Source organism: Platalea leucorodia (assembly GCF_965183815.1).
Source record: "Platalea leucorodia genome assembly, chromosome: 3".
Taxonomy (NCBI): domain Eukaryota; kingdom Metazoa; phylum Chordata; class Aves; order Pelecaniformes; family Threskiornithidae; genus Platalea; species Platalea leucorodia.
Genome location: NC_138825.1, coordinates 56,046,656 through 56,073,994, shown reverse-complemented (window position 1 = coordinate 56,073,994; position 27,339 = coordinate 56,046,656). Strand labels below are relative to the sequence as shown.

Sequence of the window (27,339 nt, the reverse complement as noted above, 5' to 3'; positions counted from 1 at the left end):
AAAACATCTACGCTCTGTGTGGTATTACTTGTTCCAGAGGAAGGGAGAAACAAGAATCCTCAAGTTATTAATAAATCTGAGTGTTGTGACAAATATCCCATGACTCTGTTTTAAGTCAATGAAAACAGCACCACAGAATCACCCTGGTTTTACCGACCTCTTACCAGTCTATGAAAAAAATTTAACAGTGAACTTTTATTTCCAAATCAGTGGACCAAAGACACATACACAGGTTAACTCATGGCAAAGCAAGATATATATGTGCCATAAAAAAAATTGTAAATGCATCATCCGACCCTTACAAATGATCAACAAGCTAACATGCAAGGCTTTCAAACACCACGCTGTCAGCACAGAGTGTGCTCCTGCTTTCAAACACGCAGCTTATTTGCATGACATATAGTCAAGTTAATTCTTCAAGATTTACCTCTTTTTTTGTTTGTTGGGTACAGACGCATTTTGCAGAGCCCAAGAACAGGGAATGCTGTAATGTCAAAGTGCTGTATTAAACTCTAATTTTTAGATCTGCTTCTACATGAGAAAAACCCAAAACTGATGAATAACAAAAAAAACCCAAAACTGAACAATATTCAGAAACTAAGTTTAGTTTTGGGCTTATCCAGACTGATCCTCTCTTTGTCTATCTCTGCCTTCATACAGCATGTGATTTACTGCTATCCATAATTCAGAATTCAGGTCAGAGTTGAAGGAAAGTGTCCAAACTGATCAGCACTGCTGCATGTGACACTGTCTGCCGCTACAGCAGCCTGATTTACTCATTTTTATTAGTTAGTGTTGGCCATTGTGTCTGTTTAAAAAAGCAATATAGAAAAACAAGAAAAACAGTAATGCTGATATAGACTGTCTACCAAAAATTACTTTTTCAAGAAAAACAAGAACTTTACACATTAACTCTGCTAAAGAACGACAGAAACCCAGAAATATTTCTTATGTTGATTCCAGGGACTAAAGATAAGTATGTTCCCAAGCAGAAGACCCAACAGATCTTTCTCTTTGCCCCAAAACCTGCTCCCCCCCCATCCCTCAGGCACCAAGCAAGAGGGACACGGCAGAGCTGGGGCTGGCATCCAAGCATGGCACAGGGAAGTGGCTGCTGGCTGTGGCTCAGCAGAAGGTCCAGCAGCTCTGTTTTGCTTGGCTTTCCCTTCAGCAGGTGTACCTGCAGCGGTGTGGTTGTCTCCGGGTGTTCTACTGGCCTTCCAAATTTGGTGTGAAACTGGCCAACGGGTTCAGAAATTATTTAGGAATTGGGCGTGAGTGGAAACCGGAAAGACGTGCAGAACAGTTGTAACTGCTGTATGAGTCTTATTTCCTTAGAAAATTATGCTAAAAGGAAAGTGTTGTCCCCTCCCCTCGAGCACATGCACACAGATGCTAAATACACACCACAGATATTAACCTGCAGCTGAAAGGAAGAAGAGGGCAGCAGCCTGACAGTGCAGAAAGGATGACTCTTCACATACTAATGCCGGGTGATAATTCATCCTGGCTTCGAACAAATAAGATATACTGAACTGAATTATAAGGGCTAATTAAAATGTAAGATTAAATTGAGTCCATGCTTTATCTCTGCATCTCCTTACCACATCATAGAAAATTTTAAAGTGGATCATTCCCCGGTGGCCTATAACTACCACAGAAAATAAAGAACTCATGGCTCCAGTGAGACATGAAAAAGCCTGTTTCTCTCTCTGGGTGGTCTTTTAAACATTTCTGCCTCCTATGACTTTACCCTGATCTAATCAGCCAGCCTTTAAGCAAACAAAAGTCACTTACCAGTGAATGAAAGAGGCACATTTTAGGTTTTTACACATGCCCCTGTAACGTTCATTTACCCCGAGACAGGAGAGCTTCCCAACTCTGCTTGAACCGGGGTCCGTAAGTGCATGCTCTGAAGGTAACAATTCTGTGTCGGAGGGAAGAAAGCTGCCTTCCCATGTCCAAAATGAGAGTTGCGCAATGCTCCCCATCCTGGACTCATCCTGACCCAAAGCCGTGGCCTCACCACCCCCTCTGCGTTAGCGCAAACGTTCCTTCTGCTTCTCTGAAATCTGTGACACTTGGAGCACACGCTGTGCATCTTCAGTAGCTGCCCAAAGACTGTTATAGTTACTTAATTCAGCAGAAGATTACCAAGAGGTCAAGCAGGGCTTTTCCACAAACTTGAAACTTCTTCCTGCTTCATTTTTTCTCAGACTAAATAAATAGATGACAAGTGGCATTTATGATAAAGCACAACAAACGACCTGCAGCTATTCTGAAGCAGCTTTTTGTCTCTCTGCAGGTTATTCACTGTACTGCTTGGATCTACCAGTAACACCCGCAATCTCAGCAAATGTATCAGCATATAAATCTTTACCTGCTTAGAGTACAGACATGCTTTAATATTTGCTTCTGATTAACATTTTGGATGCTTTTCCCAGCAACATTAGTATATAAACTTCAATTCAGAAAAAGACAAAAAAATTGTCAGTATTTTTACTAATTTAATGGCTCCCACAATTCTTTTTAAATACATGCAGCATTGACTTTGAAAAGGAATTGTAATATGACAAAGATAAATGATAGCTGTCATCCTGGTCCTGCAATGTGCCCTTCTCGGGCACACACCTCTGCATGGAGGCAAGCCTCCTGAATCCCTGAGAGAATTGACGTGAGGAAAAAAAGTCCCTTGTTTTTTCTTTTTTTTAACACAGGACAACAAATCTCAGTATTCTGAGAGTACACACAAATATCAAAGGAGATTTTCTTTTTCTGTTTTTTTTTTTTTCCCCCAAAGAAGTTCCTACTTCATAACATCCGCTGCAGTAGGACAGCAGCTAGTAGCTCCGCATGCTTCATGTCGCTCCTTTTTTCCCCCCTTGGTTAACACATTTAAGAATAAGGAATGAGCACCATTTCTACAGAATGGGAAATGGCAGCCTGGTAAACAGTGGCTAGGAAAGGATCTAGGAAACACACCAGAAAAACAACTCTCCCTGAAAGCCCAGATTGCTCTGGCGCAACTGTAGCTTTAGACGGTATAAGCATGGCAACTGCAAAGAGGGTTTTTTTCCTACGATATATAGCATTAGTGAAGCTGATACAGGTCCAGAGTACAGTTTTGATGCTTACACTTAATAAAGACTATGGAACTACTGGAAACATTTGGTGAAACACTGGAACGGGTTGCCCAGAGAGGTGGTAGATGCCCTGTCCTTGGAAACATTCAAGGACAGGCTGGATGGGGCTCTGAGCAACCTGATCTAGTTGAAGATGTCCCTGCTATTTGCAAGGGGGTTGGACTAGAAGACCTTTAAAGGTCCCTTCCATCCCAAAGCATTCTATGATGATTCAGAGAAGAGGCACAGAGTTATTAAATGGATGAGGAAAACACCCACTGGCAAGAGGTTTGAGATCAAAAGGAAGAATGAAAGGTGTTTGGAGGTAGCAGCAGCAGATAGATGCACGGGGAGAAACACCAGGGAAGAAAAAAAGCATTTCAGTCAATAAGGAGCAAAAGGCAGAGAACTTCACATCAGAAATTAGCCACAATAATTTGACAGTAAAGCTGACAGACAACTGGAACCAAGTGCCCAAGGAAGCGGCAGAGGCGGTGTAACTCGATGCCTCCAAAAGCAGCCTGGATGCTTTCATGGAAGACTTCTGAGAAATAATACTGTTTTTCCAATCAAGAGCAAGAAAATCCCATGCTGGGCTAGCCCCAGTAGCAACAGCCAGTATGAAACCAAAAAGCACCTAAACGTTTACCTCTGTGTATAAGACCATTTCCAAGTAGGGTTATTAGAAGAAAGCCAGGTATGGAGAGGTCAGTCCAGCATTTAGGATGAAAAGAGCAGGACGACGACCACAGAGCCATAATGAAATGCCTCACCCAGGAATCACAAGTAAAGGAGAATTCAATAAACAGCACCACCTTCCCCAAAAGAAATGGTCCTGAAATGAACTGGATGGAGTAGCCACCCTCCTGAGGCACTGGGTCGTCTCCTAAAGCTAGCTCTAGCTGCATGGAAGAGACCGGGAACAGAAGCTGCAAACCACTGAGAATAAAGCTTTTCTTGTGACAAGCACTATGTAGAATTTCACTCACACCAAAGAAGAGCAAGAAGCCAAGTTTTTTATCTTCTGTTTGAAGCTGCAATTAATTAGATTTATGTCTGTAAAAATTCACATAAGATTTGCTTTAACACATCCTTTTAAGATTTGCCTTTTTGTCTGCCTCTTTCCACTACTTTGGATTGAGAAAAGATAGTACTGAACTAAAAATGAAAATGTAGGAGAGTAAATGAGGATTCATTTACTCAGCTGAACCAGCAGGCACTCTTAAAACACTCTTCAAAAATGAGGGGAAAGCCTCCCTGGCAAGCATTCAGGTCAGGATGAGATTTTAAGGTTTTCAGACCTTTGAAACATGCAGGGACTCAAATTCACTACTGAAGGCTTAGCTCGCTTCCACTAGAGATTTTTTCTGGAAAGAAGATATAGTCCCTTTTGTTCAGTTGGAAACAATAATAAGTAAATGCCGTGATGCTTTTCTGAATAATCAGAGAGCTTTAAGTGCTGACAGGTTTATAAGCAGGTGCAGGGTGCGCAGCAAGGGGAATCCAAGTGATTTGTCATTGCTGCTATTCACATCAGTGATGTTAAACAAAAATCAAGTTTATTTTTCTCACTACTGTTTGGGAAGCTGAGAAGCACCAATAAGCAAAAGCAAAGCAAAACTGCTGTTTTGCACGACTCTGCTTACATCTTCTCTGCTTCTCTAGTACCTTGGTGCTGTGCTCTAATTGGCTTAAGGCAATCCCCACAGATCTTGAAAGCACTCAACCAGACAAGTGCAAGGCGAGTGGAAGAGACTCCTTTTGTCCCAACAGTGACCTTTGAGCTTAACAGAAGAGTAGCAAAGATAACACGCCTTCTATCTCCTACCTGTCTGCCAGCTTGATACGTGCAGGAGGAAGGAGAATAAAGCGTTCCTTATCCCTTCCTGCAAACAAAAGCTTGGTTTCAAAGGGATAAAATGCCAAACAAGAGAAGCAAGTTTGGTCACTGGACTAATGCCCAGGATGGCTGCACTGCAAAAATTAATGACTTCCAGTAATGGCTCTGCTACTGTGGCATGTAGAAAGCCTTATGCCTTTCCTGAGGAAGGAGCAAGGCGTTTCACCAAAGTAGGATTCTTCAATCTTCAGGCTCATCTTTGAGCCTTTCATGGATCTGAAGGTGCCCTAAGCCTGCAGTCAGGAGTGGGTTGTCTCCCACTTGTCCCTGCACACCCATCCCACTCCCCACTGCACTGGCTGCTCCTGGTGAGCTGCTGTCTAAGGTCTTCAGAAAAGACCACATCGATACTTTGACCCTCATTCTTCTAGTTTTTGAGGTATTGCATGGCTTTTATGTTGAGCTGGCAGAAAAGCTGGGGCAAATGGGAAGAACTATATTCCACAGACAATTTGAGTTCAGCTATCCATCAGAGATGGTCTATAAAGGAACAGTTTCAAAAAAATCAAGCAAAACTAAAACGCTTTCACAATACTGTAATATTTATAATGTGTATTTAAATCACATTCTTGAAATTTCTGCAAAAACAATATCTGACACTCCAGTTCCTCATGAAATTGAGTTTAAAAAAAAATAAATCACCCTAGAATTAAGGAACAGATAAAATATTCAACATGCTACTTCACTATTAGGTGTAACACTACCAATGAATTTTGAAACTAAAGACTAAAACTCGCAGAAGTGTTTAATTTATCAGAAAACACTAGGAAAAGCTAAACCAAAAGTAAGCAATGTTGATGCACTTCAGTGATGTCTCATTTAAAAGATTCATCAGCCTTTTCACTACTCTACAGCTACTAGTTAAACCAAGTGTCCTCTCAATAAAACAAAAAATACATTTTTCAGGTTTGCAAGGAACAGCCAAAAAGGAAGCTGCAAATACTTTTCTACATCTTATATAATCGTTACATATTTTTACAAATTTGTATTGGAAGAAAAATGTAGAGCAATTTCATCTCGTGGATACACTACAGAAGAAATATGTTACCTATGTGGCAAGCATGTACCATATGCATAGAAAATGGGATCTTGGGAAGAGCAAGAGGTAATGATGTTCATCTTTTTCTCATGTACCTAATGTTGCGTACCATCTCTGAAAGATCAGTTTAATCAAGAAACATCCCTTTGACCCTCAGGTGTGGCTACTTGTTTGATCTTCCATTTCAGCAGAGAGAAGAGATCATTTACCAAAGATTTGAAATCCTATTCTAATGAGTTTTATTCTTTAAAGATAATACATTAGAAATGGAACTCTCATGGAATCAGAATAGAGAACTTAGAAGATCAGAATTTTGTTTTCATGTAATGAAATCATGCCCATAGTTAAGCTATATATCAAGTGAATTTCCAGTTGCTCAAAATATTTTATTTTTTTAAAAAACAAAACAACAGCCCCCCCCAAATTTATCATGTCTTACTACACTATCTACCCATGCCTGAAGCCATACATTAAAAGGACATGCACTGACATTACCACGTGAACAAAATGCTGGGAAGTTAGGCAAGCTCTTGCAAAGATCTGCAGAAAAGTCACACTTCTACAGAAATTTTTTTATCTAAATGTGAGGAGTCCAACCTAGTGGCACAGATGGCATAGTTCCTGAATATCATTTCCAAGTTAAATTTACAGCCTGGGCAATAAGCATCTGCAGTCAGCTTCAACCTCTGCGTCCTGGCTAAATGCTAACTGGCATCACTCATTCGCGTCCTTCCAAAAATTCCTCAGAAGTTTCGTCCAAATTCAATTTTCTTCACATTCTACGCCATAAATGTCTCTAGAGTCTTGCTGTGTACTTTTAAATAGCTGCCAGAAGGGACCGCGCTCCCATGATACAGAGCATAATCCGTTTGCATGGTTTATAAATACTCATGTATCCTGTGGAATGGGGACTATTTTGTCAGAACAAAATTAAATTCGTTAAATTACTGAAGAGTCATTCCAGGTACAAAATGAATGAACGCAGTGGAGTTTTCAGTCTTGTATTAGTATCTGACTATGCAGAGATGAAACATTCACAATGCTGTCACTTTTAAAACACGAGTGCACAGTTTAAAGACCCAAGTTACCATCTCATGCATGTTGGCTGGAAATGTCATAAACCAAGATCATCTTGGAGGCAAAGGCATGCAATGGCATCCTGGCTTTTCACAAACATACTCTACGTAACTACTCTGTAGCAAAGGGATTGCAGGAAAGAAAAAACAACTTCTGAATGTGACTTCCAGTGCCAGAAAGAGGGAAAAAAAAGTACATTGTATTGTTTATATGTAAAAAAGGAGGGGAAATGTTCTATGTATTACAATTAATAGAAATCAATGAAAAAGATTTTTAACTGAAAAAAATGCCTTACCTTGAGAAGTTGAGGAAATGAACATGTCTAGTGAATAAATAGGGCTGCTCAGCAGTGCTTATGTTTTTAATCAATTCCATCTAAAAAGAATTAACAAATCAAATTTTCCATGTTACGTCAATGCACATTTTGAGACAAATATAACTCTCAAACAACATATGATGATGTAATTTTCAAGTCTAAATTACTCAGGAGCTCCTTCCCCACTATCCCTCCCAAACACTGTCATCAAGACAGCACAATTACTATTTCATGTCTAAGAAAGAAAGGTTAAGATGCAGACACCATCCTGCTATCATGGAGCTTATATACTTCCAGAAGTGGGTATCAGTTTAAGGAAAGGCACAAACTAAAGGAAAAATCTAAACCCTGCCTAAATCTGCACCAGAACTTCGCAAGTGGCAGCTGCCCTCTGAAGACACTGGCTCTATTCACCAGAATGCCAAAAGGTAAAATGTCTGAAACTGTAACAGAAAGCAGAGGCTGAGCCAATGACCATTTTCATATAACAATAAAAATTGCCAATATTGACAAAACACTGACTGATTCACCTGTTTAAATACAGAAATCAGCACTTGCCATTCCTTTTACTATTACAGCAAATTAAGAGTACAAATCAAATGGGCACTTTTAGAAAGATGATACGAAGTTCTAGTTCAGGCACATTCACACCATTTTAATTTAAAAAAAAATTAGTTTTTCAGATCATTAAAATGGAATAATGTAAACAGCATATATTGAAGACTGTGCCCCATGGATATGAATATGTATGTTGTGCAAGCAGAGCTTTAGCTACGATCTACAGGAAACTGAAAGTGTCTAACGGAGCATCACGCTAGAGAGTCGAGATGTCCTGGTTAATTTTGCTCCCTTACTATTAATTTCCTAAGATTTATTTTCAGATCTTCTGTTCTGTGCTCAAATGCAGGCTATATTATGGACACTGAACACAAATGCATTTGAAATGATAGGTTTATTCATTTTACAAATTGGGTAGTAGAAAGTAATACAGAAAGTAACAGAAACTCATAAACAAACAAAAAAAAAGATAAGAGAAGGTGAACCAAACATTCTGGTTTAAGTTATATCAATTCATATACTAAATTTAAACACAATTAAGGGGACATTAATTTAAAAAAAAAAAAAATCTATTTCTTAAAACTTGAATGCTATAGCTGACATAGACAAAATAAAGAAAAACATGGGGTCCAGCCTGTTATTTTCTTCTCTTCTATTTCCCAGTTTTGATATACTGATATTTTGCCATGGTTTTTACACTGTCTGTCATATTTTACTGCTTCTCATCCATCCTTCATTCTCCATTTTTTTCCTAGGACACATTATCTGCCGCCTTCTTTCAGACAACACAAGCTACAGCCATTTAACTTCTAGGACCGAACATGAAAGTGCACACACTAACATGCTTTTCCCTACTTTTCCTCTGCCTTCAACAATTTCATACACATACATGTATGATGAGCACTGAAGCAAACAGTTCAGTTTGTCCATCTTCTCAGGATGGGCCTTTTCCTGTCAAACTAGTTTGAGTACATCAAGGCATGTTAGGTCTGAGAAAGTGTATCAAGGTGGATTGGTATATCAAGGTATGTTAGGCCTGAGAAAGGCTGTAAACCCAAGGGAATGGAAGGCAAAGAAGAAAAGACTACCAAAAGAAAGACAACATGAAAGGAAAAGAGAAACAAGAGAAAACAGAGTAGATGTGAGATTATTTAAAAAAAAAAAAAAAAGAAAAAAAAGTCACGCAGGGAATAGCCCCCCTGCTTTAGTCAGTCATCTCTGGACTGTTTGATTCAAGTACAAACAGGTTTTTATACAGCTCCTTCAGTACAATATAAATGCTATGAGCAAGAAATTAATAAAACTGAAGAGCAGAGCTTGCCCAGACCAGAATTAAAAAGCCCAGGAAACTTTGCAATAATTGGCACAAAGTAATTGACTATTGTTTGTTAATGGTCTCAAGAGACAAAGGCTTTCCTAGCAAACCAAATAAGCTGACATTTCTTTAGGACTGGTAACTGCCTCTGCCAAAAAATTATATGCATTCACCTTGCAGAATGAAACAAGGGGAGACTCCAGAGGCTGGGAATCAGATGCCTCAATTGGCTTCTTTTTTTGTTTTTACCCAGACAAGTTACAGGAGAAGTGGAATTCTCAGAACTGTATGAAACTTTATGTTACATTGGCATTTTACCTATGTTACTTTGTCTGCCTGAATGAAGGAAGGAAGACGGCAGAAGGAAGTTACTGATATGGGATAAAAACTCCATTCACACCACTACGGCCACCACAATAACTCCATCTTGGAATAAATGAAAAACCATCATTAGAGTATAAATATGGAGATGTAAAGATAGTATACCCATACAAAGTAATCCCACTGAGTTTAAAAAGACAGGCACCTTTAATATAACACTGCTAGATAAATATGTGTGCGTGGGTACAGGTGAGTGCTACAAAGTACCACGCAAGCCGCCCTTGCCCCTCAGCTCGCCCTGCGGCTGGTACCAATTCGCTAGCGCCAGGCTGATTCACGTTACACCACCACCACCACGTTTCCCATTGCACCTCACCTGATGGCAGTGTCAGGCTCGTGTCAACCCGCTGCCGGGCTAGCAGGGGCACTCCTGCCTCAGGAGCCAAGGGAGACTGCAAAAATGCACAGAGAGCGGGACAGCATCTGGCTCCTGGCTTTTTTTTTTTATCTCTTGCTACCAAACTCCATCTCTTGAGCTATGATAATAGCTTACTCCAAAGCAGACACAGAATTTTGTTTTGACTTACAGTACCTTCATATTTAGACACTTGATCAACTAGACTTGTAAGCAGATGTGGACAGAGCTACAATGTGCATACGAACAAACAAGCAAAAACATTCTTTTAAAAACCCTGCCAAAAGGGTAAGTAAGGCTCAACAGAAACAACACACAGATGTCAGGAGGGAAAAATAAATAACTGTGATGGCTCATGGCCACATGCAAATTGTGGCCATATTTCCCATGGACCTCTTTCTCTCTCTCTCTCTCTGGTCCCACTGTGCTGAACTGATTTCAGCCTAATAAGCCAAACATATTGGTCAAGAATACCTAGTGATCAACCTTCCTTTTAAGATTATGTTAAATAATAAATAAATAAATAAATAAAAATAATATCTTCCAACATCTCCCAGAAGAGTAAGGTCTCCAGTGTTTTTTTTTTGCTGTTGTTGTTTGGGTTTTGTGTTGGGGGGTGTTGGGGGGGGGGGGGGGGGGGATTGGTGGTTCGGTTTTTTTGTTTTGTTTGTTTGCTTGGTTTTTAAAAGGTGATTAATGTAGAGGACCCACAGAGAAGAAGAGTGAGCAGAGGATGAGAGCTGAGGAAAACAAGTACCTTTGGATGGAATGGGTGATGCAGGAGAGAGACACATACAAGCACAGATCATCTAGGAGATGGTCTTAAACCAACCTAAGTTTGAAAAGAGATGAAAAGGCACAAGCAGCAGAAGCTGAACTACCCCAGCAAACACTGTTAGGGGAGTGATGAACCAGAACACATCCATGTTTGGAGGGAGAAGCTATAAAAATACCTGGGGGAAGACTGAAAGGAGCACATGCCCACTATGATAAGGGCCTCTAAAGAGCTATTCCTCTTTCTTGCTACTGCCCCAAGCTCTCCTACAGGAGTTAACTTTTAGCTGTTTCACTGAGACAGTGCTGAAAAACATAGTAATTTGCTTTTGAAACGAACTAAATTGCACCAGAGAGTTAATGCTGCTTAACAAAGATCCAGAGAGAGGGAAAGGCCAGGACACAATAGAGAGTGGGGAGAAGCAGTTGGTGGCACCCTGTGCCCACATGCTCCCATCCACCAGTGGAGCCCATGACAGTGCCCTGCCATTGACAGAAATATCTGGGATTTAAACATAAACTACATGCCATAAAAAACCCAAACCACTTCCACCTCCCATCCAACCCCAGTTAATTGTAAGTAACCTAAATGCTGATTTGCTCCCTAGCATAACATCCTTCTACCACTGTGACTCCTTGCTTAAACTTTTATTCTAAATTTTTCTCCAAAATTCATTTTCTGCACTGACTTTTAAACAGGACCTTTAAAGAAGGCCAGATCTGCAAACAGAGGCAATCCTGTAAAGCATAAGCTATTTTTAGATCTTAAAGCCCACCTGAGCAAGAACACTACAACAGGCAATACTCCAAGAGGAAAGATTTTTCCTTGTCTACTGTCCTACACTACCCCACTGTAGGACTGCAGCTGGCCATACTGAAGAAATCAAACCGTAATGGCTCAGCATCATCCGTATTTGTACTCAGCTGTTGCTGCACTGTAAATAACAATCCAGCAGATGGCACAGTGAAATGACTCTGAGAGAGACTGGATGGGGCCCTCCCCGAAAGGGAAGAAACGTGGAGGATGGCTTTGCTCCAGCCACAGCACTGTTCCCGCACAAAAACTCAACTCAGACTTGTGAGAGAGGACACCTTCTTTCCCTCTGGAAACTGCCAGCCGCCTGCACTGCCTGCTCAGAGCAGTCCCGTTTGGTTCAAGATTTGCAATAGGTAAATTCTACTGGGAACAAAAAAATAACCAGATAATAATCCTGCTCAATCAACAGCCGAAATGTTACTACTTTTTTAAGCTGCTGTATTTCACTGGGAGAAAATGCAAGGTCAAACTATATAAAAATGGTGAGGCAACTGGGATTTTCCAAGCGAGGTCAGCTAGATGACACTATGGTCTTCACTAACATTGATACAAATAGGATGAGAATTTCTCTGTATCTGTCTGTCTTGTGAGTTGTTTACCTTCTTCTACTGGTTTTGGTCTCTACTGAAGGCATGTAGGGTCCAGGAGGCACAAGTATCTACAGGTATTTGGTATATCACTTTCATCTTGGTATTCGTTTCCATAAACAACTCACGGGAATGAGACTAGATCTTCATTTTCAGCTCTCAAAAATTTGGAATGGTTTCAAGAATTTCTTACACTCCCCAAGCTGCTATGACCAATTTTCTGTCTTCAAAAGCATTTAAGAAAAATTAGTGATGGATTTTTAGTGTGTTAAACTGGAATTATATATAAAGCTGTCTGCACAGCCATAAGGATGGGTGTAGAGTGAAATGATATGTTGATAAAATACCAATTACTCCCGTATGTGATCAGTATTTGCATATCTATAAGCATACATATTCTTACATCTCTGAAAGCAAAAAAATGGAGGGGGGGAAGTCAGGGAAGAGGAAGAATTCATTTTGCAACAGTATGTGTGTCATTTTAAAGCCACATCAATTAGATTGACTTTGTATACCAGAATACTACATATTATTTTCTGTATTTAATTTACTTGGAAATAGAGCAAATGGTAAGGCACAGATTAACTCAATGTGTTTCCAGAACTGACTCCCTTATGCCCATAGATGTTCAAAGGCTGCACTTCTAATTGCTGGCAGGCACACATAATTCAGGAAAATTTTAGTAGGAAGGAGACTGGAAAAGGCAAGGAGAAATATGGATTCCAGTTATGTGCAATCTCCGTAGTCATTAAGAACATCTACTTGCTTAACTTTATTTAATAACAGCAGACTGCATAAGCTAAATATTTACAGAGAAGTCTTGGCTGGATCAGGGCTTTAACCAAACATAGGACAGAAAATGACAGAAGGAAGAGAGACCTATCATCTCAAGCGCGAAGCCCAAGCTCGTGCTGGGAGCCTACAGCCCAGCTCAGCTCTCTTTTCTCTTGTGCCAATGCCTGGAGCCCAAGACCATCCATCCTCTTAACTTCCTCTTGTGTACACCACATTAAAGGTGGGATAAAGAATTTATTTTTTCATATTCTGCTCATAAAAACCGAGAAGACAACTAAAAATACCCTGAACAACAGAACAGTTACTGTCTCCAGGCATGTTTCCTAGTGATCAAAGGCACTTTTCAGCAAAAGTACTCATTAAATTATGAACCTATTGTAACTATGTAAATAAGCCATAAATTAAAATAAAGAGACTCAAGTTATAGTAGGGCAATCTATAGAATAAATCATCAGCTCTGTAGCAATACGTCCAGCACCATCTGTGTTGCAGCATATTTGCTGTCTAGTAACCTAACAGCTTCTGGAGTGCAAAAAGTAATGCAGATATTTATCCTCTGTCAGTGTATTGGTTCCATCAAAAACAAGTTGGGGCCTCTCTGGACTCACCACATGCTGGACTAAAGCACAGAAGACTGTTGAGATGTGATCTTGTATGATGTTTAATAAAGGACAATCAACCTACCAGAGAAAGGCAGAACAGAACTGAAACGCAGTAGCTGATGAGGGTGAAAGCGGGTGATTATTAATGCCTGAAAAGCATATCTGCTCCCTAATTTCCGTTTGGAATGAACTGCTTTATCTAAAATAACAAACTTATGCTTATAAACAGGCTACAAATAAATCACCCCCAATCACAGCACAATGCCACGGCAAGCCCACGTCTGTATTTTGATCATCGCATACATCCTTTCGTGGTTTGCAGGCTTCTAGTCTTAGGAGTGACGCAGGCGGTTAGTGCGGCATTTACCTGATCAGCAGATCAAAATAGCAGCTGTGGGAAACGTGTGCAACAGTCGTGTGTATGGCATCTGACTACGTCCGTACACTCTGGAGTCTGAAGTTTTTTCTGTTACTTGCATCAATACCTACTGATGGCAATGATACTCACAGAGGGCACGTGGTTGCCCTAAAGACAAGGGAATTTAAATAACTGGATCTTTTTTGGAATCGGAGCTGCACAAATAATGCCTTCTACAACTTTAAGGGAACATGAGAAGGGGTGTCTGGGTAAAGAGGTTTCATGTGGTATTTTTACTTGCTTTAGTGAGGGTTTTGTGATAACATGAAAAAGGCAGATGAGCAAGAGGCTGAGATAGGATCAAGGATGTGTCAGATTATAGCACCATGGGTTAGCATGGCCCTGGGAAACAACATTTGAAGCAAGTGATTACTAGAAGTGAATTAAGAAAGCAAGCAAAAAAACCCAAAACAAACCCAAAACCAAACCCAAACCCTGTTGGCTATTATTTAGTCCTGCTCTGCTTAAAGAGACCCAAGCTAGGTCTGAATAAGCTGGCCCGCTTATATGAGAAATGGCTGTGCCCTGCAGATACATTCATACAGGTCCCAGAAGCTGTTAGCACCTAACTTCACTTGTACTAACCCTTCCTGCCTCTCTGCTGGACTAACTGCTATGCTGACTAAATTCTGCAGCTGACTCACTGGAAGTTAGTTTTTTTGGTTAGCTTCCACATCGTGTTGCTCTTGGCTTTACCATCCATTGCTCCTGTTAACTGAAGCCACTTAGAGGAGGATGAATGCTGGCTGATTACTCAAGCCAAAGTAGCAGTACACCTTTTCAATACGATTTCTGCTAGCATATGCCTTTGCTTCTCAGTTTCACAAACATAATAAGAAAACAGCATCTAAGATGAGCAGGAGCAACTTACCTGTTCATTTTTGGTCAGTCTTGTTTTGTTATGGATGTCAGATGTAACCAGGTTGAATCCATGTTTCTCTGATAAAATTCTCAAAAGCAAAACCACAGTTCGACTCCCACACTTTCCAACTCTGTTGTAGACCACCTGGCTGGGGAAAGGAAGTACCTACAGATTGAAAAAATGGAGTCAGTATATTGGTATTTTTGTTTTTGTGTTACCTCTGAATCACAGCATGTTTTGACTGTAAGCCAACAGATACATACAGGAGAATTTCTAGGGCCCTGCCCAGGTCAGAAGCATTCACTTCCACCAGCAAGCTAGAAGCTTTTTAGAAGAGAAACACATGGCTCAGGAGGTGGCGAGCTGCGATTTCCCCCTCCTGATCCAGTTTAATGTAACAGTGCAGATTGGTAGCTACTCCAGAAACACTAAGCTACTAAACACTAAGCTGATGTCTTCTAGTGAAGTTCATGATGGGCTTAAGCTTGCTGCTTGTAACCTCAATGCAAATAGTCAGCTTCAGTTGACCGCCTCCCACACAAAGAACAGAGAGGAGTGAATTTGCACTACAGTTTGGCAACTCAAAGTGAAGCTGACATAACACAAGAGGAATGCTTGAATTACAAAACTTCAGCTTAAAAAGAAAAAAACCCCAAACAACCACCAGTTGTATAGAGCTAAAATTTATCAACTCTTTCAATTTCAAATATAAACACGAATCTTCCAAAGAGACTCAGAGAACAAATCATGCCGCTGGCTAGGTACCTGCTTGTGGAATAAACAACACTGGGGCTACAGGTGGCCTGGAGGCCAACTGGCACAGTAGGATCACCTCCGTACAGGCAATGTTCTCTATACCTCAAAACAGAAGAGCCACATCCAACCTGCCCACCAGGAATGGTCTCCAGCCCATGCTAACTCTTGCACCATGCTCTCCTCCCTGGGAAACCAGAACAAGTGAGTAGTAATTCACTGTCTTGAAGTGCACTGGATGCAGCCTTGATTTGTTCCTGGACGATGTCCATGGGCTATCCTTTCAGTAAAAGGCATTCTGAAGTCACACTATCGCACCAGACAAGTATTTGGTGTATAGCATATAGCAGCAGCATCTGATAATATAGGCCAAGAGGCCTCTGTTTTCAAGCCTTTTAAATTGGCTAACATAGTCAGGAGCTCACAGTTTCATCCACAGTGGTGCATGTATGGCACTCACTTATGGAAAGCTCATTTTTCTATTAAGATGACAGCACAAGATGTTTCCCTACACAGGGCCTGCACCTGGGTGCCAGGTGACGTGTTCAGCGCGAGGTACGGCTCGCGTGCCGAAGTGATGGTGTGCCTCAACCTATAGTTACTTCTGCTGATGATGCAATCATGTTCTCCCAGCAGAAGGATTTCTAAGATAAAAGCAGTCAGATGAGGCATATGGGCTTCTGGCACTTCCCATGGTATTACAGCAGCTCATAGATCTTCATCAGGGAAGCAAAATGATTCCTCAGGCAACCCTTCAGATTACTTTCAAAGGGGAATGCAAACTAGAATAAAAAAAAAAAAAAAAGGAAAAAATCTGGATTCCCTTATGTATAATGGGAACATACTGGCACTTTGCTATCAACCTTACACTTCATGACCAAAAGAACATTAGTATTGTTACTGGTTGCAATGTTTAGGATATCCTCCACTGCAATATAAACATGGGAGCTGCCATGCTCCAAATTACCTGGGGAAGGGGTAGGTATTTGGTGATCACAGCCTCAGTTAAGTTTTCCAAGTTCCAAGACATCACATCTGCTGATTCGGGAAGTAAACGTGGGCCTCCCAATGCTCATACAAAACCCACATAACACACCAAACCTTACTATTTTGTAACATTTTTATAGAGTTTTCTATGAGAAGCCTAGCCGCCTTATTCCTTATCAATCTTTCCTTCAGAAGCCTTGCTACCTACAAAATGCAAAATCCCAGCCTTAATGATTAGAGAACTCCAAAGGTGATGAATTTAACACCTCTGTGCTACAGCTTTAGCTAACCTTTTCCAAAACAACTGCCAATGATGTCTGAAAGGTTAACATTTGAACACATTTTATTATGTTGATTATAACACCAGGGTCACCATCATTAAAGTTTTTCTTATGCAAGCACACACGGGAGACATTCTGGATTGTCCCCTTTTTGATTAATTTCTTTGCCTAACAAAACCCAGCATCAGTATTTGCCACGGCCCTGCAGCACTATCCACACAACAACATTGAACTTGTGGAATGGGAGTTTCTTCTCTGCTCAAACAGCATGTGTTTGCCTAGCATCCTGGAAATGTGATAAATGATGAGAGTTTGTAGGGCTATGGAAACATTTAAAAATACTTCATAATTATTAACTGCTTTGATTTTCATAGCAGAGTTGCACCTTGCAATACAATGAACAAAATTTTTTCTTCATTGGTACTTCATTCATTTCAAGTGGAATTTTGCTGTACCCAGATTACATTCAAGTTCTAATTACATCCCTGATTTGATTAGCCAGGAACTTTGGCTGAATCTTATTCATATCATTCTTTAAAAATAAAATAAAAGCAAAGCAGGCCTTTGTAAAGTCACTATTCTAAGTGCAAACAACTTTACTAGCTAAAAAAGCCCGACAGTTGCTACCAAGTTTGGCCTGTTCTCACCTTTGTTTCTGAAACTCACCTTCCTACGTAGCACAATTCTGTTCTGCAGGCAGATGATAACCATGGCAACCCCCAAAAAGAAACCCTAAGCAAATACTCACTGCAGATAGACCAAACTGAAATAAAGGGCTATTATTTTCAGCCAACTGTTTAGCCTAAAGGAGGCCAATATATCAATGCCTTGATTCAGTAAACATCTGAATGCACTTAGGTAAAATCGGACAAGATTCCAGATAAACGCTACAGCTCAAAGCTCGCTTCAGAAGAACACCGTCGTTAACGGCAATCAAAACTTCACTTGCAGCGCTGCTGAATGTGGCTAGCTTCAGGGATGCGAAGCTCTGCTCATGTTTCGTCTGTTTACGTCACCGTTGCACTGACTCACCTGAACGCACCCGAGGGTGTGCCCAGCACCCACAGCCGTGCAGCGCACAGGCTTTTGGCACATAAGCAAGTATTTGTTTAATGTGACCAGTTCCCTTAGGACACTGCAAACCTGCTTTCTGCATTTTAGAAAATGTCTAAGTAACGTCTTAGAAGAAGAAATACTTCTTCCAGAAACCTGAGTTTGTATCAGGCAGATCTAAAAATGCAAGAAACTGACAACTTTTTCAGAGAGGAACTTCTTTCTTTTCCCCCTCACAATACTCACACCAGGCTCAGACAATGTAAGAGATGGTGGCAGAGGAGGCGCTTGAAAAGAAGGCTCCTATTATATTAGCAGAAACAAGATGGAAAACAGCAGTTGGAGGTTTACAAAATGCTAATTGGATTACATTTTATTTTACAATGTAGACTGACTAACTGCTGAGGTGATGCTCTGGCAACATGACGTTCATGTAACAACATACACAACTTCAAAATAATTACAGAGTGACTTTATTCAGCACTGCATCAAAGCCCAGAGGTAATATAAACAATTCAAACACGTATTTCACTTTGGAGTTATATGAATTAGTACATACAGCTACAAAAAAGTAAAACCCACAGTATAATTACAAAAGCTCTCTCCAAGGGTTTGGAAAGTTATATAACAATTTACTTGTCAGTTCAAACTGAGGCTTTTTTTTCTTTTGCTCCACAGCTAAAAATGTCAAGAACCACTGCGAATGAAATCGAGAAGAAAAAGCAAGTTTATCCCAAAATGAATTTGCATTACGGATGACAACTGTCAAGCAGCTCTGCAAGGTAGGTCTGCCAGTCTCAGGAGGGGAGCCGTTTCTCAGATAGACTGACAAAAGCCCAGGCTTCCATCTTCAGTGGTGGCTTTGTCTCCAGGTAAATCTTTGCAGCATTTGAAAAATTAGGCTGGATAATTACTTGCAGTGTCAACAATTTAGGGATCCACCCAAAGGCCTAAATCATTCCACTTTTACTGAGCCAAATCCAGTATAATTCTGCCCATTTGCCAAAAATATCCCAGCCCAGGTGCAATTTGCCCAGACAAATAACTCATGTCAGAGATACATGTTCCCAGAAAGCAATCCATTATCTTCACAGCTTCTGCAAGTAAGTGAACCCTGTCTTCACTCATGAGAGGGGCCAGAAGTGGGTGCCAGAACTGGCTTCTCCTTTCTGAGCAGACACTAACCCGTGGTCAGATAGTGCTCCGTGTTCAACACAGACAAAACTGCTTAAATCGTGAAAGCAAGGAAACATTTGCTGACGTCACACATCTGTATATAGCATCACATCTTCCCAGTGCATCCTCTCCCTTTTTTTTCCTGTCCAACCGAGACAGAATTATAAGAATTTTAAAACTGGCTTATTGAGTCAAAGCAATGGCCCATTTGGCTCATGAGTGGTGGAAAATGCTCACTAGGCACCTGCAAACCTGAGCGCTGTCAGCAGTCCATTTCTCTGTAGTACCTCTCCTCCTCCTCCTCCAGTGCCCCCAAAGATTGCACATGGGATGTTAGAAGGCACATCCTTGCCTGTTTCCTGAAGAATTTCTTACACAGCCTACTATACCAACAAATTCCAGAATTTTGTTACCCACCATGCATTTCATTTTTAGCTCATCTTCTACCATTTCCAGAGAATCTGCGTTCTCACATTGTGGGTTTCATGAAGACAGATCAGACAATTCAGTCACCAGCTTTGAGATCTTCTTAGGTCCATCGGATGCCTCTCTTTAATTGAGGTTTGTCACAAGCCTGCCATGGACTATTTAAAGACAAACTCTAAGGCCACTAACAGATAACATATTCCAAACCCAACTTCAGGAATTGCTGCACAAAATCTCATTCCAAACAAGCATCAACTTATTCTTACTCACTTTTAAAGCAATTACAATGAAGAATCGCTAGCACAAAGATATGTCAGCAGAAAACATGACTGAAAGATGAAAAAGAGAGAAAACAAAATAAATTACTAGTTAGCCTCCTTCTTCCCCAGCTAAACCACACAGATCCAGTTATGTCAAGAGCCACCTGTAGCGTGTAGTGACATTAGACAGAGACAAGTTTTTTAACCAACTCTAAAGCAGACCAGCCAGCACAATCTTCTCTATGGGTCACTGAAAATAACACTAGAAACCACAAGAAAGGTGAGGGTGAAGTTTGTTTGCTTTCAAAGTTGGAAAGCCGTATAGCTGCAGTGGAGCACTGAAAGTAAGGCAGAAGAAGAAACACAAGATTCTTCTGTTGCATCTTCATTAAGCAACTAATTTAATTGAAAAAGGATGACTTCCCCCCCACCCTGCCCCAAACAGTGCATTTCATCTGTTTAGCAGCTGACATATTTGGAAGAATAAGTTAAAATGTGTTCTCTAATGATTCAACATCCCTAAGACCCAAAATAAATTGAAAACATAAGCATGGAGCACAAGCAGCAAAAGGAGATGGCTTGTATGCATAGTCCTCAAACTTAAGACCAAAGAAAAGCATTACTATGAAGCGTCCACCAAAGCTAATAGTTCCTGATGTGTCCCACAAAACAGATCTGTATAGCCAATATCAAAACTTCCAATAATTTTTCTGTGAAGAAGTACTGCACTTTTACAAATCTAAAAAGAGCTCGGCCCAAAGCATAGTAGTCTCCCTGTTAAGTCTCAGATCAGGTCCTATTACAAGATATCATGGCTATACATAACAGCAAATTGAAACTACAATATCAATAGCAACCTGGGAAAATTACAAAGAAAAGGTCAAAGATCAAGTTTTCAAAGTTTGGCTGCATCCTGTCAATACATTTCATTTTGCTCCTTTTATACCTTACACCTGATTTACCTTCCTGCAACAGCAGCTCACAGCTGAGCAAAACCTCTACTTCTGCAATCTGCTGCACAAGATTCCCCACCAAAGGGAGTGCAGAACCAGGTTTATTTCAGGGACATGATGTTACAGCAACATTCAAATCCAGCACAGGTATACCAAGAGTCAAACAGGTTGGTAAAGAGCAGATGCTCTGTTCACTCAGCAGTTTCAGGTGGTCACTGATGTTAGGCAGCCTCTGGAGGTGTGAGCAGGACTCCTGGCTCTCATCACTCAGCAACACTTGCTGTGCGCAAGCGGTGGCAGCTCCAGCTCCTCTCAGGGATGAAGCAGGTGAGAGGGAATCACCCCACCAAACAGATAATTGCTTGGGGAGGGAGTACAACCAACACCTGCTAGATTAACCAAATCTTTTCCTTTCGCCCTTTCTTAACATAGCATGCTTTTCAACCTCCTTTTCATTCTTCTTGCTTTCCTCTGCAGTTTGCAACTTGTTCACCTCTTCTGGAACCAAAATTAGATATAGTGCTGTATCTTGTCACCCTAATGCCAAAGAGAACTGAACAGTTATCCTTCTTATCTTGCAGACATCCCTTTTTAATACATCTCAGGATGGCATTTAGAAGAATCAAAGCATGTGGGACTGTCTCTGGCATAGAGAGGGGGGCAGAACACAAAGCCATCACTCTTTCTTCTTTACCCTACATGAGTGTATGCAGATTACAACAGGAAAAAGAACAGGAAGACCCTCATTAGTTTTCTTGTGAAAAGCACTATTTTCATCTCTTACTTCTAAAGTTCATCACATTGTGGAAGTCGTCTTACTGGTATGCACCTATCTCATAACAAGATAAAGGAGATAAATGATGTAAGGACATGGTTCACTGACACTGGTATTCGTTGAGGGAACTAGTATGAATTCAGGTAGGTTAAGAATTTTGGTGTCACTTTAATTACACAGTTTTCCACTGGAAGGTTTTCCATGTAATATCAAAAACCCCTTAAGCCACGGAATTTGTCCAAGCCAGATTTTAACTCCAGAGCAGCTTCACATTTTATGTACATGTATCTTGGAACTGTAAAGTTTAAAACTGCTGGTTTTCCTCCTGAGCCTAGGGTTTTGTACACTCTTATGTGCTCAGAACACACTGGCACAGTTATTCTTTGTTTAAATAGCAAATCCTATCACATCCAACCCACATGTTTATATTGGATACTTACAAAATGAGAGATATTAAGTAGCTAAGCCCGGTTTTAAAACTTTTTCTAATACATCACGGCACTGGTGTTCCCTTAAGTAACATAACTACCTTACAGTAGTTTCTATCCTTCCAATGCAATATTCACAAATTCACCCCGGGAGCCAGTAATATTGGATTTGAATGTGGTCAGTGGTAGATTAAATAATTTATTCCTCTGTATGCACTTGTCTTTCTTCACATTAAGCTTTAACCCTTTTGTTCCTATTGTGGCTGACTATCTACTTGGCTGCAGCTAGTGCAACAACTCATGGTTTCACCATTGCCAAGGATCTGTCATACTGTGTTTCACTTTGCCCTCCTGCCCTTCACTTTAGGCCCCCTTCAGTAGTTTCACATTTTATTTTAATGTCTCCAGCATGCTTGTCTTTTCCACTGCACTTTGCACAGGCACTTTATAAGTCAATTGCAGCATGAAATAAAGGTTGTTTATAGCCGTAACTGGATTTTAATTTGTAAAACAGGCCAGTTCTGCTGGGCTGTAATCCATACGCTCATTACTGATGAGCTGGCTCTGAGGTGCCCTCGCTCCGCGTGCTCAGAGGAACTCAAAGGGACTGAATTTCCATCACAGCTTCTGCAGGTAACAGACGCAAATCTAGTTCATGACAATGTGTCACCACCTGGAAGGAGCAACCCCAAGAAGCACCTACAGGAAGGACAACGTGCTGCTGGCCAACTCTTCCAGCAGAGCCAGAAAACAGCAGAAATCCCAGTGTGATCTAAAATTACTCAAAGGCCCAGAATACCTTCCCTGACTGACCACCGTCCATGTCCGAGTCACAAGTGGATGTTGGAGATGCCATGTGTCGGAGGCAATAATGGACGAGGCCCAGCATCAAGTGCTCCCATTTCACCCTTCTGCAATCTGAAATAATTAATCTGGCTTGCTCAGGCAAACCAAACCTCATTTCTGATGACCAAGGCAGGACTCCTTTCCATTTCAATGGAGGGAGCTTCTCCCTGCATCTACTCAAAATCCCCAATGGTGCCAGCAGCAAAGGTCTCCACAGCGCCCCAGGATGCTGGGGTATCATGGGTGCTGTCCCAAGAATTACCTATTCATACCCACACTGCCCTGTCCTTACATTACTCACCCGAACTCCTCCTTCACCTGCACTACCATGATACCACCACTCTCATACAGACCCCTTCAGCCCAGTCAAGACACCCTGTCCTCTTTGCCTGATGTTTTGACTCTGCTGTTGACCACTCGTAGGCGAGTTCACAATCTCATTTTTGATTAAAGCTCAAGGCCTTCACCACTATTTACTGTCACCTGAACTACACTTTATAGTTTTGTAAAGCCCAAGTAGAAAACTGCCAGGACTTACCAGCTCATCTTCAAAATCATGAGGCTTTCAAAATAATACTAGAATTGTTATTTGTTTGGGGTTTGTTTGTTTGTTTTTGTTTTTTGTTGTTGTTGTTTGGTTGGTTGGGTTTTTTTTTTCAGTTTTGCAAGCCTCCACAGCATCCCAAGTTCCAGGTTTTCAAGTTTTTTCTTCTTCAAACACTGGAGCTAGAAAACCCCCTTTTTTTTCAGGTCAACTGAGAATCTTTCAGAACTGTTCAATGGTAACAGTTCAAGATTTAAAAACAGCATCAACAAGTAAGACTCATGGTAAAATCATGAGTGTTACTCAACTGAGTCACGAGGCTTAGCAACATCAACCAAACCAGTTTGTCACTTTCAAAGGATTCCCTGTCATGCTACCCCTATCCAGAATGGCAGATTTTTGTTTTTCCGCTGAAGATTTAAGTCATCCTCAATCACAGACCCACCTGTAACTGGACTTCAGTATTATAATCCAACACTTCCTAATAAAAAGATAATGAAGATGGCCACGACTGAGTGGATATGACTGAGTGGTTATGCCCTCCTCCTATGCTATGTTAGTTTATGAATACCTTCCTATCATGGAAAGAAGAGGAAGAAGAGGGGAATGTACTGGACAGCTGGAAATTTAAAACTGTAATCTGTAAGAGATATTCATATGTTGTGAATAACCTGCATGGATGCTTTGCAGGAGAACAAAAATCAACTCAGAATGGATTGTGTCCTAAATTTCAGTGAAATCACAGAGCTCTACTAGCTTCAGAAGTGGGGACCCTAATGCCTTGGGTAGTTTTTTAGCTATGGTATGTGACATAGAACAAAATCTACAGGTTGCAAAATTAGTGATATCAGAATTTTTCTATTTTCTGTAACAGTGGTTAGGCTGCTGTGTTAATGCCAGAGGCAAGCAAAATTCACCTTTAACTATGCACACAGCCTGATAAGTACAAACCAAAAGATGAAATACTTTTCAAGCATCTTTGAAATTAGATGGATAAAACCTACAGACTACTGTCATTCACAAAACCTGCATCCCTGTCATCTCTCAAAGTCTATCAAAATTGAGAGGCTGAAAATGTCCGGCTTAGTAAAAAGCCAGTTCACTACTGTTGAAACTTTTGCAGGATGTCAGCGTGCACAGTATCCCTCACGGATTTATCTTCTTGTGACAAGCAATCTGGCTTTAGTTTCCTGAGTCTCTTTATACTGTCCATTTACTATCAGTCAGCTTCCCCGTTAACAACACCTTTCTGATATACTATAAACTGAAGAAGTATTTAAAAAAGGTAATCTTCTTCTCTATTTTGGTAAATAACACATAAATAATATTAACAGATAAATAACAAAATAATTTGTTGTCCTGAAGATTCCTGATCAATAATGTGACTAAAACAAAACAGAAATTAGTACTCCAGTACTATTCAAATATTTTTATGACCCAATTCACACTTAATAGTACAGATTCAATTCTATCCTTTGGCAATATCTCCGTAATACTAGTGTGCTATATCATTTACCACCTGTAGCTTCAGCAGGATTCCAACTGATTATAAATAACAGACAATGGGGAAATCTTCTGGAAAAAATCAGATTTTTCTTCCCTTGAGATACTGTGATTTATAAGGAAGGAGAACACAATTTAAAAAGAACATAAAATAATTATTCCCAATACTTCTACAGTTATTTTACACTGCCCTTAATAAACTCAAGGAAGTGGAGAAACATTTTATTCTTTTTAAAATTGCAGTATTTTATTGACTGTACTAGGCTCAAAAGCTCAGGTTTACAGTAAAACAGTACTTCAAACTATAAAGGGGATCTTTGTGGCTAAGACACTTACTGAATCCTCTTTTGATATTTTGATTTTATCAGCCAGGTATTGAGTCTGGTAATCACAGGAAGTTACTTACTCTATTTTAGCATTTCTAAATTCTGACAATTTTTGCTAGCCGAAAACTTCACACTGCACAATCATCTCATAAACAACTCTTCATTTTACAAGCAGGATAGGGCTTTTTTCAATCACTGAAATCTCCTCCCACCCTACCGTGGATGGGTTGCTTCAAAGATTATCCACCATTTGTTTTAGAACAGCTAAACAGAGAATTTCAACTCTGTCAAAAACACACACACTACTGTTCATGCTCTTAACACCCCTAATAAGCACATACCTAAAAGGAAACAAATCTTGCTTGTTTGGGTTTTTTTTTGTTTGTTTGTTTGTTTTTAAATCAGGCACTTCATCCCTAACAAATCAACCACTTAAGACTGTGAGGCGCTGAAGGGGTAAAACCATGTTCTCAAAAAAGATGGCTAGAACTAAAACACAAGCTCAAATAACACAGGAAGTATCCACTAAAAAAAAAAAAAAAAAAATCAAAATTAAAAGAAAAATGCACAGCTCTTGGCTGTTATCTTAGTACTGGTATCAAAAGAATTGGAAAAAATAAAGCTGACACAAACCTGATGAACATAAAAACTCAATGTAATGGGGGCAATGCTGACATCAAATTTAGTAAGATTTAAAGTCAAATAAAAGAAAGAAAAAATTCTGCTTGACAACAGAGGGTGACAAGGACTGGGTACAGTACATACCAAAGGCCACTCAAGGATTCTATCTTTTCCCATAGTCTTGATCCATAAGGAGAACATGAACAATTCATAGAATCATAGAATCACTAAGGTTGGAAAAGACCCTTAAGATCATCGAGTCCAACCGTTAATGCAGCACTGCCAAGCCCACCACTAAGTCACGTCCTGAAGCACCACATCTACCCGTCTTTTAAATACCTCCAGGAATTATCACATAAGTACCAGGTAAGAACTGCAAGAATGCTGAAAAGGATATTTATCCACTTTCCAGCTTCAAACCAATAAAATCAGATCAAACTTATTTTGTGTATGCATTTTATTTCTTTTCATTTTGACCTCATCTTGACCCACATCCATTTTTGTATTCACTTAAAGCTTTGAAGCACTGTCACACATGTGCTAAGCATAGGGCTTTGCTGACACCTAAACAGCTGTCAAAAGACATTGGGTCCATGACAGACATCCCAGAAAACTGTCAAGAAAAGGAGAATAGACCACTTGAATGCTATTTATCTGCCATCTGTGTGCATAGCTCCTTTACACATATATATCAGCTGCACGAGAAGAGGGACATGTCCTGATGCTCATGCCAAGTTCTCAGGGGAAAAGCTTTCAATCAATAACAACAGTAGGTTTGATAAAGGTCGCATCATTTGTCCTCAAAGGCCAGCTTCACCACCTTGGATGCAGGAAAAAACCTCAGGAAGTTTTGCTAAGAAAATAGCTAGCCCAGATACTGGAACGACATACACCCGTTTTATTTGCTGAAATGCTCAGACAAGAAATAGATCAACTGAACACCGTCAGTCACTAACGAACATCAATTTCACAGGTGTGTTTTAAAAACAGGCTAGCATCATCTGTAGGCATCACTTAGACTCCAATCTACAGAGAAAGGATAAACAAAGGATCACTTTGCAAAAACCTTAAAATTGATATTTTCAGATGTGTATAAAAAAACCCCAGAAGGTAGTGAGATAAGAGATTTGAACTAGGAAGTTCAAGTGCTTTAACTCGAAGAGTTAATTTTTACTGACAGAGTAGGAGATTACATTTGGCTCGGCTATATTCCCTTTTTACCTGTCACATACTAACACCAGCAAGACCAGAAGTGTGCTAGGTTACTGGAGGTTGCATCTGCCTGCAAAGAAGCACACACAGATCTGCCTTAGAACTTGTGAAAATCTAGGATTAGTCAATCTCTGGTCAAGTCTTTGCCATACCACTGGCATGGCAACCTTCACACCACTGGCAAGGGTAACCACTGCTGATGTTTAACAGTCAAGTAAACCTTTACTGGGGGAAGACTTGAAAAGCTGGCTCAACTGGCCTTAAAGGGAGAACCAGA

The 27,339-nt window shown here is 40.4% G+C and overlaps 1 protein-coding gene across 2 annotated transcripts in view; it reads right to left on the bottom strand.

Annotated features, from left to right (window-relative positions):
• UST (uronyl 2-sulfotransferase) overlaps positions 1-27,339 on the bottom strand; it is a gene marked incomplete at its 3' end in the record, with an annotated part of 166,778 nt that overhangs the window by 70,433 nt on the left and 69,006 nt on the right. For both annotated transcript variants that reach the window (XM_082305926.1, XM_082305927.1), the window contains exons 3-4: positions 14,928-15,083; positions 7,434-7,513 (exon numbers count right to left, since the gene is read on the bottom strand). In XM_082305926.1, the coding sequence (XP_082162052.1) occupies positions 7,434-7,513; positions 14,928-15,083 (236 nt within the window). The remainder of the gene's footprint in view (positions 1-7,433; positions 7,514-14,927; positions 15,084-27,339) is intronic.